At 42.6% G+C, this 12,015-nt stretch overlaps 1 protein-coding gene across 3 annotated transcripts in view; it reads right to left on the reverse strand.

The window, feature by feature from the left end:
- Positions 1-4,374: 4,374 nt before the first annotated feature.
- Positions 4,375-12,015, reverse strand: part of PICALM (phosphatidylinositol binding clathrin assembly protein) — a 63,560-nt gene continuing 55,919 nt past the window's right edge. For 2 of the 3 annotated variants that reach the window (XM_010706174.3, XM_010706175.3), the window contains 3 exons: positions 10,279-10,383; positions 6,735-6,837; positions 4,375-5,817 (listed from right to left, as the gene is read on the reverse strand). In XM_010706174.3, coding sequence (XP_010704476.1) covers positions 6,745-6,837; positions 10,279-10,383 — 198 coding nt within the window. In that variant the 3' untranslated portion in view covers positions 4,375-5,817; positions 6,735-6,744. The remainder of the gene's footprint in view (positions 5,818-6,734; positions 6,838-10,278; positions 10,384-12,015) is intronic. The other variant, XM_010706176.3, reaches the window with a different exon arrangement.

Genomic DNA, 12,015 nt, shown 5'->3' on the forward strand with positions numbered 1-12,015 from the left:
TTTTTTAATTAGCCAAGTATATTGTGCAAGCCTTCATCTTTGTTGTGGGCCTGGTGTTTGTTAAATGTATCTTGGCACACTGATTCACTGAATTTTTCCCTATTCTGCGTGTCCTGCACACAATGCACTGACTTCTCCACAGGGCAAATAGCATTGCAGTGTCTCACTTTATCCCGTGCTTCAGTGCAACCATTTTTCATCCTTTCCTTTATGCCCAGCAGGTGTTTCCTTGAGCCGAAGGTGCTTGGAACTGACTACCAGCTCCTCAGAAACCTGGCTCTCAAAGAAGCATAGAAACACAGGAGCCTTCATCTCAGACTGAATCTCCCTTGAATTGCTTAGCGAACACTTAGATGAGTTTGGACGAGTCTATGCTGTAACTGAGTTACTGCAAAGACTGAGGTGACCCCTAATATTGATGCAGCCAGAGAATGTGGATCCATGCTTGCAAGGTGCTCATGTTTCCAGCCCAACAGAAGGCTCCCCTTGGCTGCAGTGGCTTTCTTTGATTGAAGTGCAAGCTGTAGGAGACGGCTTATTTGAAAGAGAGATTAGTTCTGCTCAGTGGTTAGTCTGGCTTTTCCTTTAGTCACAGAATTAGAATGTGGCTTATGTTGAACAGCTTTGCTGTTAAAAAAAAAAAAAAGGCCTTGCCTTCTTCCCATTGCACCCCAAAGGGCATTTACATTAATGTAAGGCTTACCTCTGTGCTTCTGTCCATAATCCACTGCACTCTGCAAGACAACATCAAATTGTACCTCAGAAAAAAATACCTTTGCATCTTGAAATCATTGCTTAGGTTTTAATCATAAATGCCTGCGTGGGTGAGAGGGAGTTAAAAAGAAATCTGAAACATGTTAATTAGGACATAATCCACAAGCAGACTGCACAAGCCAGATGCAAGCATCTTCAGTGAAGTGTCTCACATTCCCTTGATTTCTATAGGCTTTGCATTTAAAGCCAGTGAGGCTTTTACACAGGAAACAGCTAGGCTTTTAGCAAAAGAGCATTTACAGGTCATTTTGAGTGAGATCATACAGCAGGTGCAGGACAGACAGCATGGGTTCATGAAAGGCAGGTCATGCCTGACCACCCTGATCTCCTTCTGGGATCAGGTGATTCAACTGGTGGATGAGGAAAAGGTGTCGACATGATCTACCCAGACTTCAGCAAAGCCTTTTGACTTTGTCTCCCACAGTATTCTGCTAGAGAAGGTGGCATCCCCAGGACTTGGGCTGATGTGCTCTTTGCTGGGTAAAGAACTGGCTGAAGGGCTGGATCCTGATGGTGAGCGGAGTTACACCCATCTGGTGATCCCCAAGTGTCAGTACTGAGGCCTGTCCTCTTCAGTATCTTATATTGAGGACCTTGATGAGGGAATTGAGTGCACCCTCGGTAGGTTTGCAGATGACACCAAGCTGGGAAGAAATGTTGATCTGCTTGGGTACGAGAGGGATCTGGGCAGGCTGGATCACTAGGCTGAGGCCAAAGGGATGAAGCTCAACAAGATCAAGTGCTACACTTTGACTGCAACAATCCCAAGCAATGCTACAGGCTTAGGGCAGAGTGGCTGGAAAGCTGTGCTGAGAAATGGACCTGGGAGCATTGGTCAACACTTGGTGAACCATAGGCCAACAGAGATCAGTATCCTTTGACAGCGTGGTTACCTTTAAATTCCCATCATTCAGAAAGAATTTTTGTTTTTTTACTGTGGTTCTGCTGCCCAGGACAAGCATAGGACACTCACTGGGCTACAAGATACAGAAAAGCATCCACATGCCCACAACGGTAACAAAATGAAAGCCTCTGTTAAGCTGGACTTGTTTTTAGCTGCCACGTAACTAAGAACACAGGGGAGTTTTAACAGGAAAAACCTACCAAGTGTTCACTGGAAATTCAAAGTTAAGTCAAAGAAACACAGGCACGGCCCAAGCCGCATGTGAGCATGTGGTAAATGAGCTAGAGCTAAATCAACCACCTGCCTAAAAAAGCAAAACAGAGTGGTGTATATTGCTCATCTGTATTCATGCTGTGTTGAACCCTCTCTGAGCAACTTCCCTATAGGGGAAAGCAACTGGATTACACTGCTCTGTAGTCTGGCTGTGTATGCAAGAGCTCTCCCCTGGTTTGCTGGGAGGTTTGCAGCCTTTGATGCAGCGAGGTTATGTAACAGTGATCTCTCTGCAGGTGCAGACCTGCACATATTGAGAAATGAGGGCAGAGGACTTGCTCTGCAGCACTCTTCTCATGTTTGCTTTCTGGGAGAAAGGGTTTTTTTACACACACTGCTCCTGCAGGCTAAAAGGAGCTTGCCAGAATAAGATCAAGGCAGAAGCTAATGGACTGAAAAATTACACTGTAGTGACAGGCAAGAGAAACTAATAGCGTTAGCATCACAAGCCTCTGATGGTTCAGTGCTGAGTGGTCCTCTGAAAGACTTTCCTTTGGGTTTTGAATCCACTGTATGAGTAAGGATGTTTCTTTGCAACTCTGTGTTCCAGAGCTTGTGCTCTGCAGCGTATCTCAGGCACTGGATGCCGTTCTGGGACAGCGCATGGTGCAGGATACCAGCAAGTGCTCCTACAGCTGACACACAGAACTGCTCCCTGAGCCCTGGGAAGCTGGGATTTGGCAGGGTGCTCACCTTTTCTTCACTTCTTATCACTGTAGAGTAGTAAGCAGCTACAATTGTATCCAATCACGCTTTTTGGCAAAAACAATACTGGAGCAATTGCTGTAGCTGGCATGGAGAAAGTTCAGCAGACACACTGTGAATGAAGCAGAGATCTACAACATGAAGATAAAACCTCCGTTCTCCTCATACACCACAACCACAGAACTACAAATATATGCTTGCATTCAACACATTTTCATTGGCATTATCAGCTTCCACAACAACTTTTAAGGAGGTTGTCTGGCCGTTCGTTGGCTTCCCAATCTTTGCTTCAGGAAATTTCATCAACAGAGAAGCAAGAAAAGCAAGAAATATGTTATCTAAGACACAGACTGATTTGTTACCTTGAGTAAGTCACCTCCCACAGGTGAAATGATGGAGCATTTCCTCAGCCAGGGAGGGTGGCAGTGACAGTAACAGCTCCAGAGCAGCCTGTATGGGGCTCTCACCTCACTCCTGCCCAAGCCAGGACATCACACATTCCTTTCTAACTCCAGTTTTTACACAAGATAACATCGGATGTTTCATCGGGAATTCACAGCATTTCCTTGCTGGGCAAGTTCAGTGGAAGATGTCAGAGCTGTTTCCTGCTCTCCCCCCTGCAGCATGCAAAAGCTACAAAGGTCAAGTCAGAAGAGTGCCAACAGACCAAGAAGAAAGCTCTTATTTACATATGATCTTATTAACATTGATTCTTCTTCTGCACTCAGCACATTTCCCCTCTACCCATCACGTTATCTTGTCAGCCTCCCATCCCATCAGCATATACCATCTCTCACAGTGCTTTTGCACCTCATTCTCTTTTTTTCTGCCACAATCTTTATCTCAATCATGTCATGGCCTTCAGACTGCAATTCATTTACATCTCTCTAATATTTCTACCAGCTCTGAAGACACGTACTTTTCATTCAACAAGAGATGAAGGTTTTCACCAGGTGCTCCTTGCTGAGGTGCTGTTTGGCAGCTAGAAGCCCAACAGGCTGCTTTGGATAGAGCACCTGATGTCACAGACACTCACATACAAGCCAGCCGTAGAAATTTCCCGAGGTACTGTCAGCATCAATTTATTGCATGTGACCAAAAGGGGTTAGAGTGCCAAACACTGCAGCCTGATGTTCAGAGGGGTGGTGGATGCCCCATGCCTGTTAGTGTTCAAGAGGCATCGGGACAATGCCTGCAGTAACTCTGAGTGCTGGCTAGCCCTGAAGTAGGCAGGAGTTGGACTGAAGCCACATTTATTCCCTCATCACTGAAAACGCACAGTAATTCAATAGCATGTCTGAGCTATGCTTTTTCACTTAAGATACAACCGAGTGTTATTCCAGCAATACTGAAAGCAAACATTCATCTGGACCAAGTTAAACGGGAAACTAATCAGAGATTTGTCAATCCAGTTTAGTTTGACCTGAAGAGTAAACTGTAAGCAACATTTAGTAGCAAAGCCTCCATCAGGAAGGTGCAACTTGGACAGCATCTGTGCTCACTAACAGCAACTATGAGTCAACAGGAAAGGCTAGCAGGACATCATCCCCACAGCACAGCAAAACCAGCATCATTTCCAACCTCGGGTCCACAGCCCCACACAGGATCTCCAGAGGGATCAGAGATCCAAGAACTATGAAAGCAGATCTACCTCAGTCAACAAAACAGACTGGAACCACTGTCATCCTCCTCCTGCAATACAGTATGCACATATCAAATACATTTGGTATTTTATTAAGTAAACAATGCAATTATCAGTGCACATTTTCAAGCAGCAAAAGAAAAGCACCTCAGACGTTCATACCGTAACAAAATTCTGTGGAAGCTGCATTTTATTTGAAAATCCACCCATTTTTGCTAACGTACATTTTAATATTTTAAACAAAAATAGAATCTGCAGAGACAATGCAGCAAGTATGCTTAACTCATGTACAGAATTGCTTTCATATCACTGACTATCCTTCTGAAGGCCCCCCTCTACCCAGAAGTTATGATGTATTTACACAAAGCACCGATCAACAGCGCTACTTAAATTCTTCATTAACTAAATTCCAACTCCATGTCTGTCAGGAGGCTGCTTCCCCTTTTTGCTTTGAAAAGGTATGTGATAGAAACATGGCACTCTCCAAACGAAAAGGCTTCCCCCCACCCCGACACGCAACACCTCAATTTTTACAGAGAAGAAGGAAAGTCTTAAAGTGAAAGCAATTCCTCACATTCATTTTGGAAAGGCCTTATAATGTCAAATGTAAAAATAATGACATGCCAAGCACAAAGCAATAAAGTTCCTTCCCAACGCACTAATGCTGAATTAAAAATGTAGTGCTTCTTCTAGTCAGTTAACTGTTCCCTTGCAAAATCCTAGGCACAGAATTGACTATAAGGATTAATGCATTTTACAGCTCCTCCCTAATTCCCATATATGCTGAGAATTCATTAGATTCAGATCTTTAAAATATTTAGTGCTCTGTATGTCAGCTGAAAAGCATTCTGAATCAGATTCATTCTTTGTGGATAAAAATCAGACATACTGTATACATCCATACTCATTTTCATAAGGAGTTTTTTTTTGATACAATATTAATGTTAAATTGATAATCATAAATAAATACAAACAATAATACATAAGGAATGTCTACTGCAAACTGAATATATAATTTTTTAAAAAAGTTAATTTCCATTACTGCTGTGCCTACGTTTGTGAGGACTGAAGAAAAGGTAACTGCAGAATTAAGAGTTAGGATTGGACCCTCCCCTCCCCACAGAGTCTTGTTTTGCGTTACGGTAAAGGACACGTCTCCGTTCCACACTGCACTTCCAAACACCAATTGCAATTTCCAGAATACAGGCTTCTCTTTGTACGTTATGATTACGGGTATTATTAGAAGCTGAAAGTATCGACCTGTTAGTCACCAGGACAAAACCAGGATCTTAGCCTCGACTCATGGCAAGCCTTGGCTTTGCCTCGGATGCTGATGCTTTCCTATGGAGTTGTCCCAGGTTCCTTCATTGGTCTTCATGTCACTGCGTTATTCAGTGGAAGAGGAGAGCTTGACAGACTGAAGTTGTTTTGTTTTTTCCTGGAAATGGGGGCTTACTGGTGAGCACATCTATTTGGAAACGTTCTTTTCTCTTCCATCTAACAGTTACATAAACTGAATCTGGAAAGATTAAAAACCTTCATGTTAACATCCAGCACAACCAGAAGTAGGATTTCACTATAAATCGTGCTTTCTTCAAACATTTCCATTCTTCAAACGCCCAAGATCCCCACAGGTCTGAAGTTTTGAACAGAAATAAGTTCACAAAAAGAAAAAAGCCATCAGGATGTTTTTTTCTTTTTCCACCTACATCTGCTTTAATTAAGCCATTCTGTCCAACCAAACAACTCCATGCAATACTGCCAGCAGCAGCACAGTAACACAGATCAGTGTGGCTGCACAGGGAGCCCATGGCCACGTTTCAGCTGGGTCCAGAGGAAGCACCCAAAGAAAAGCAGAACGCTCTGTATGACAAAGGCCTTCTCTTTGTGTCTTCTAGAATGATCCACGTTCTCACTCATCATATTACTCCCACCCACCCCAACACGAACAGGAGCAGAAGAAAAATTCCATTGAGCAGCTGCACCAGAATTGAACCCCCGCACAGACAAGCCAAGCACCTCATTCTGCACTGCTGGGCATCTGGTGAAGTGCATGAGCAGGCTGCTGGGAGCAGGGTGGTGTTTGCTGCTAGCACTGAATAACAAACACGTTCCTGATGAAATGGAAAACACCAGGTGGAACCAGTTCCTTCTCCCTAGCTGCAACACAAAGCCCTGTGTGCCCTGGCTCTTGCACTGCAGAGGGGAGCTAGCAAACTATTTCCAAACTGAAGCAAAACACTGCTTGACTTGATCAGGTCTTTAAGCTGTCAAGTGCACCAAGTTCCCAAGTCACTTCCACAGTGCTTCCAATTCAACATGACTGGTTTTTATTAACGTATCTATAAGTGTTTTTAAGAAATAAAACTCTGATTAGAACTTTCATCTTCGTTGTACATCACAAAACCAGCATCTCCCCAGAATAATGGACAATACCTAAGTTGTTCTACAAGAAATCCTGGAGAGAGAGCTCTGCAAAAGGGTCCTTTCCTGAGGCTCTGTGAGGACTCTGACTGGAAGGGCTGGATGCTGCAGACAGCTAGTAGGAAAGACGACAGAGACAGGGTAAGAAAAAGAAAAAAGGTCTCAATGACAGAATATGAAAGCTGAACGTGTAATGAAAGGACAAGGGGGAGCTGAGGCAAACTTGGCAGAAATCAACTATTAAAACAAGGAGTTTGGTCATATGGAAAACAGAAAGCCTCTTCTGTGGTTGGTGTAATGCAGGAAAAAGCTGGATGCGCCTCTCCAGAAAGGAAACTTCAAGTGCCAGTTACCAAATAAGCCAATAAACTTGCACTTTCACAGCAGTTTTCTTCAAAAGATTCAAAACATTAAGCCTGATGCTGTGGGATAGGTTAGCTCTCTCTCTCTGCTTTACTGGTAGAGCTGTGAACTGGCAGGCAGAGAAGGCTAAGGGCCTGGTCGGAGCGTGGCAGCTCTCCAGGTATCTTCCTGCAGGAGAAAGAGCTCTCAGCATCTCTTCCCTCAAAATGCAATATTCCTAAGAAGATGGACAGCAGCTAATGGATTGTTCTTAATACAAGGGCTGGAAGGAGAACACAGGGTATGTTCTGGTGGCAGAGATAACAGTGAGAGTTTGTCAATTGCCATCCTTTAAGTGAGAACTGGAACCTGAAACCACTGCAAAATTAAATCACAGAGCCATGTATTTAAAGCACCACCTACAAATTCAGCCATATAGGTACATAATTTACAAGCACAGGTATTGGCTTTTCAGCAGCTGCTGCTGGAAGAGGCTAATAACCCCCAATCTGTAAGAATATCTGCTATTTTCTCATTTCTTTAAGTCTTTTGTCCTTTTTGTTAGTGCTTTCCCAGTTGTACACTGTGCTTTAAGTGATGTTTGCCCTCCACCCGCAGAACCTGCATGTTTTTGCAGTTCCAGAGAGTCAGCCTTCTCCATCTCTGATCCCACCACTTTAACAGCTGACTTGGAACTGAGCTGCAAACAACCTATGTGTACTTGCACACGATACCCACTGCAAAACCACTCCATGGAAGGCCCATTTCCTTTGGAAACAAGAACATCTGCCCACCTACGTGTGACAGGGAACACATTTATGGAATGGACTGCAGTTCTGCCCAGAGCGTAAATATTGCAAGTTGATATTTTTCACAATATCTTGGAAAGCATACAGGGTGGAGGAGTTCTTTCAGGATTAACGCTGTTGGGATTGAAATCTTTACGTCCCTCCTGAAGCCCTGATAAAAGTGAGGCACTCTGGTCCAGTCCCCATAAACACATTATGGAAGAGCCATGAGACAGAATGGAAGTGCTTGAGAAGCAGTTTCAGGATGTCAGCAGCTCTCCTCTCAAACCCAGTTCTTCCCCTTGGAAAGCTATAGCTCACACCCCACCACTCTCCAGGATTTGAATCAGGCTACTAAGCCAAATAGAGCCATAACTTCAAGGCATGCCCATTGCAACTTGACTTCATGACACATTCTTCATAGTATTTGACCATGAAGAGGACATTACGTATTAAAAAAATCCTGTTCAATTGGTACTAATTGGAGATTTTCCAAATCAAGTCCAAAGCAGCATCCCAGTTTGAAAGCAGTGTGGAAGATTGGTAGATTTGATGCTCTGCCATTAGCAACATCAGCAAGTAACCAGAAATAGAGACAGAATTTCAGGAAGCCTGTTCACATTAAATACTAGGGGAAAAAAGCTTGACCACGGTACTCCCTGGATGCCCCAGCCAACTTCAGTCAAATACTTATTGTAATGAGACTCCTCTCAGAATTAAAATGGAAGCCCAAAAGCAGTGTAATGCATACAAACCCATGTCTAACTACATTGCATCCATCTCTTCTGCTTATAAACATGCTGGAGAACAAGAACATACCATGGCAGTTTTTAGGAGAGGAGCTCAATGCTAACAGCACAGGTCACCCATTTTTTTCTAGTGCCAACAGGTCTAGAACTGAAGGTAGCCATCTTTCCCACTTAGAGAGTTTGTCATTTGAAACACAACATACACTGCTGGATCAGGCCCCAAGTCTCACCTCCAGCAGCCATCAACTCTCACTGCTCCCACCAAAGGTAAAGAGTTCCCAGAGTTTCACACCTGAAGTTGCATTCAACGCCTGCAAATTTCAGGGAAAATCCTTCCCAAGCATACAGTAAGTGCTGATTCAAAGGGGGTGTCTTCAGTCAAATTAATCCTTGCAGGAACCAAATGTTCTCAGATAAGCACAATAAATACAGCTCTACACACCTCACTTGTGATTAATTTCTCTTTTCCCTGTTATGACAGCCAGCTGAGATTCAACCTAGACCAACCCTGCAATGTCAAATGAAGCAGGAAGGCTCAACACAGCAATTCAGATCTACTTGTTTATAACTGAATTAGGCAGCCACATTTTTTTTTAAAGGAGTATTTCCTCATTGATGTTTTCAGAATTGAGGAAGATTCTTGTCTGTATTTATTTGACTTGCTCTCTATCAAGTGTCAAGCTCATCCTTTCCATAAGATAGTATAACACCCCATGTAAAAGTTACCTACGTTCACTTGCCTGAAGTGACAGGGAACGTGCAAATCAGCTCTCAGAAGTCCATAAGAAAGTCAATTGAAAGCTGCATTTCTCAAGAAACAATGTCTTTTTCAGATAAAACCTTTGATATGTGTATCTACCTCTATATATCCACAAAGATCTAAAATGAGAAGATAGACACAGCCCACACGAAGCATGGAACTCCTGTTAAGGATCAGACTACAGCAGTGAAAGGAGGCTCTTTTCCATTCCAACCTACTGCTGAGTTCTTTTTCCTCCACGCTTGATAGCTCCCAGAACACACGCACTCCTGTACACTTGCACTGATACACAAGTACATGAACTGCACCTAAAGTAAGGAAGTAATAAATTCATGCTTTTAAACAGCCACCTACAAAGAGATCTCTTCATAGTCAGATCAAAATACTGTCACATTACTGCTTTTTTTTTTAAATAGCATCATGAAGGACAGCATGAACTTCGAGAAACATTTGTCTGGCAAGAACGAACATGCAGCATTAATACTGAAGTTCCAGTCTGCCAGCTAAACTTGGATGCACCTTTAGCTACACTATACCTCAAATTCTCAATTATATCAACTATTTTCTGAAAAGAGCGTGGAAGTGTTCAAAGTTTGTTTCCCTCACCATTTTTGTCAGAGTCCAGCTGTTTGTACAGCTACTGGATATCCTGACAACACTGTAAATGAAGGAAACCCTCAGTCATATCCCCCAGGGGAACAACAGTTAAAGATATTATCTATGGTTCTATGATTCCGTCTTTGCTTTTGTAAAAACAAACTTTATGCCATCAACCTGGATTTCAGAAGCTAGGAAGCAATCCTTACATGAACCGATGTGCTTGTGCAATGTACTTCCCAATACAAGTTATTAAACACCTTGAGAGCAATTGATCCAGCTGTAGTTTCTCCTTGGTAACAGTTTTTGAGCATACACACCTGTGCTCCCGGTACAGGGCCAAAAGGATTTGGTGGTCTCATAACTGGCTGGCTGTATATTAACGTTGGCTGTGTCATTACTGGTATACCTCCCATCTGTGATGGCTAGAAAACAATCCACACAACATTAAATCACATCTAGCATTAATACATTTCAAGTTCTTAAGGACAGAAAGGAAAAGAGCAACGCATGAAAGGCCTTGGCCCTATTTGATATACACAGTCAAAACATTTCTATGGTATTCTGCAAGTACAGGTTACTAGAAAGGAACATTAGTGCATGCTTAAGGAATAGTCACAGTAAGAACTGAGCTCATCTCTTGTAGCAAAGATGAAAAACACTGAAATGCTCATTTAAAAACAAGCTTTTGTGCTGGTCATCCTGCCACTAACACTGAGGTCTGACAACAGAGCTTGTCTGTGCCTCCAGAAGTACGAAGAACCTTTTCAGAGCTTCCACTGCTGGTGAGCTGGTGGAGTTTAAGAAAACAAAACTGAAAACTACACATAAAATTAATGTTAATCCAAGCCTGAAGTGTTCTACAACGCTGGCTGAGCTAAATTAACAATTTAACATATATCAATGGTCTTAAAGTCAAGTTTTATTTTGCTTGGACTCTTATCTCCGCTGCTGTTGCTTCTGGCATTCCGCTCAGCTTTGCATGAATATCCAGTATTGGTGCTATTGAACTCATCCCATCCAAGTTACTTTTCCTTGACAAATATTAGTACTCCACCCATCACTCTAACTAGGAAGGCATCCACTTGGCAAACCCGTTCAGGAAAAACTGACCCTTTGAAAAATACCTTAACAAAGATTTAGAATAATTTCTGATGCAGCGAAGACAAAGGAAAAAAGTAGCCAGGGAATGCTGAGGTCAGCTGCAGTACCAACAAAAATGCCTGTCCAGGATGCCCTCACTGACAAAAAATGGCTCCTAAATCTCTGCTTAGAAATGGCCACATTAAGAGCTACGCTTTTAAGTAAAACTAAAAAGCAGGTTGTAAAACAAGTCAAAACTTACTGCTAGGGATCCTGGAAAAGTATGAAAGAGTCAGGATGACTTTCAGGATGTTACAACGCCAAACATCACTCTGATAACCCACCTCATCCATCTGCTCACACTCTGCATGTCTAACAAGTAACAGCAACCCATAACAATAGAACCATAGCCATTATTAATTCTAGTTTACATTCCCTATCAGCCTTTTAACACCACAATCAATGCTGCTTTACACAAGATTACTTTCTGAAGATGTTACCTTCCCTAAGTGCTGAATCAAAGTCACCAGGAAACCACTTCCAGTATCACAGTGCTAAGTTACACTGATCAGATTTGAATCAGCACCCAAGTAGTTTAACCACAAACGAGTTTGCACAGAATAAGATGTGCCATTTTTGTTTTTCATTTATTGATTAAATACAAGTTATGAATCTGATTTGATTATACCACTAAACCAATTTTGACTATATAGATCAAGGAGTTTTTGGAAAATTCCCTTCCCTTTCATTCACTCAAAGCTGTGCTATATACCTGTACACATGAAGAAGAACAGAGGCAGTTAAAACACCATTTCAGAAATATTTTCAAGTTTGAGCTAAGAACAAAACTTTGAACAATCATTCAAAGCAACATGCACCAAGGCCAGGTCTATACCAAAGAACTTCTGCAATTGGTGTGCCAGCAAGAGATGCAATTCTCAAGCGACACCGCAACACGTGACTGAAGGCCATTC

Source organism: Meleagris gallopavo, chromosome 1 (genome assembly GCF_000146605.3).
Source record: "Meleagris gallopavo isolate NT-WF06-2002-E0010 breed Aviagen turkey brand Nicholas breeding stock chromosome 1, Turkey_5.1, whole genome shotgun sequence".
In the NCBI taxonomy this organism is placed as follows: domain Eukaryota; kingdom Metazoa; phylum Chordata; class Aves; order Galliformes; family Phasianidae; genus Meleagris; species Meleagris gallopavo.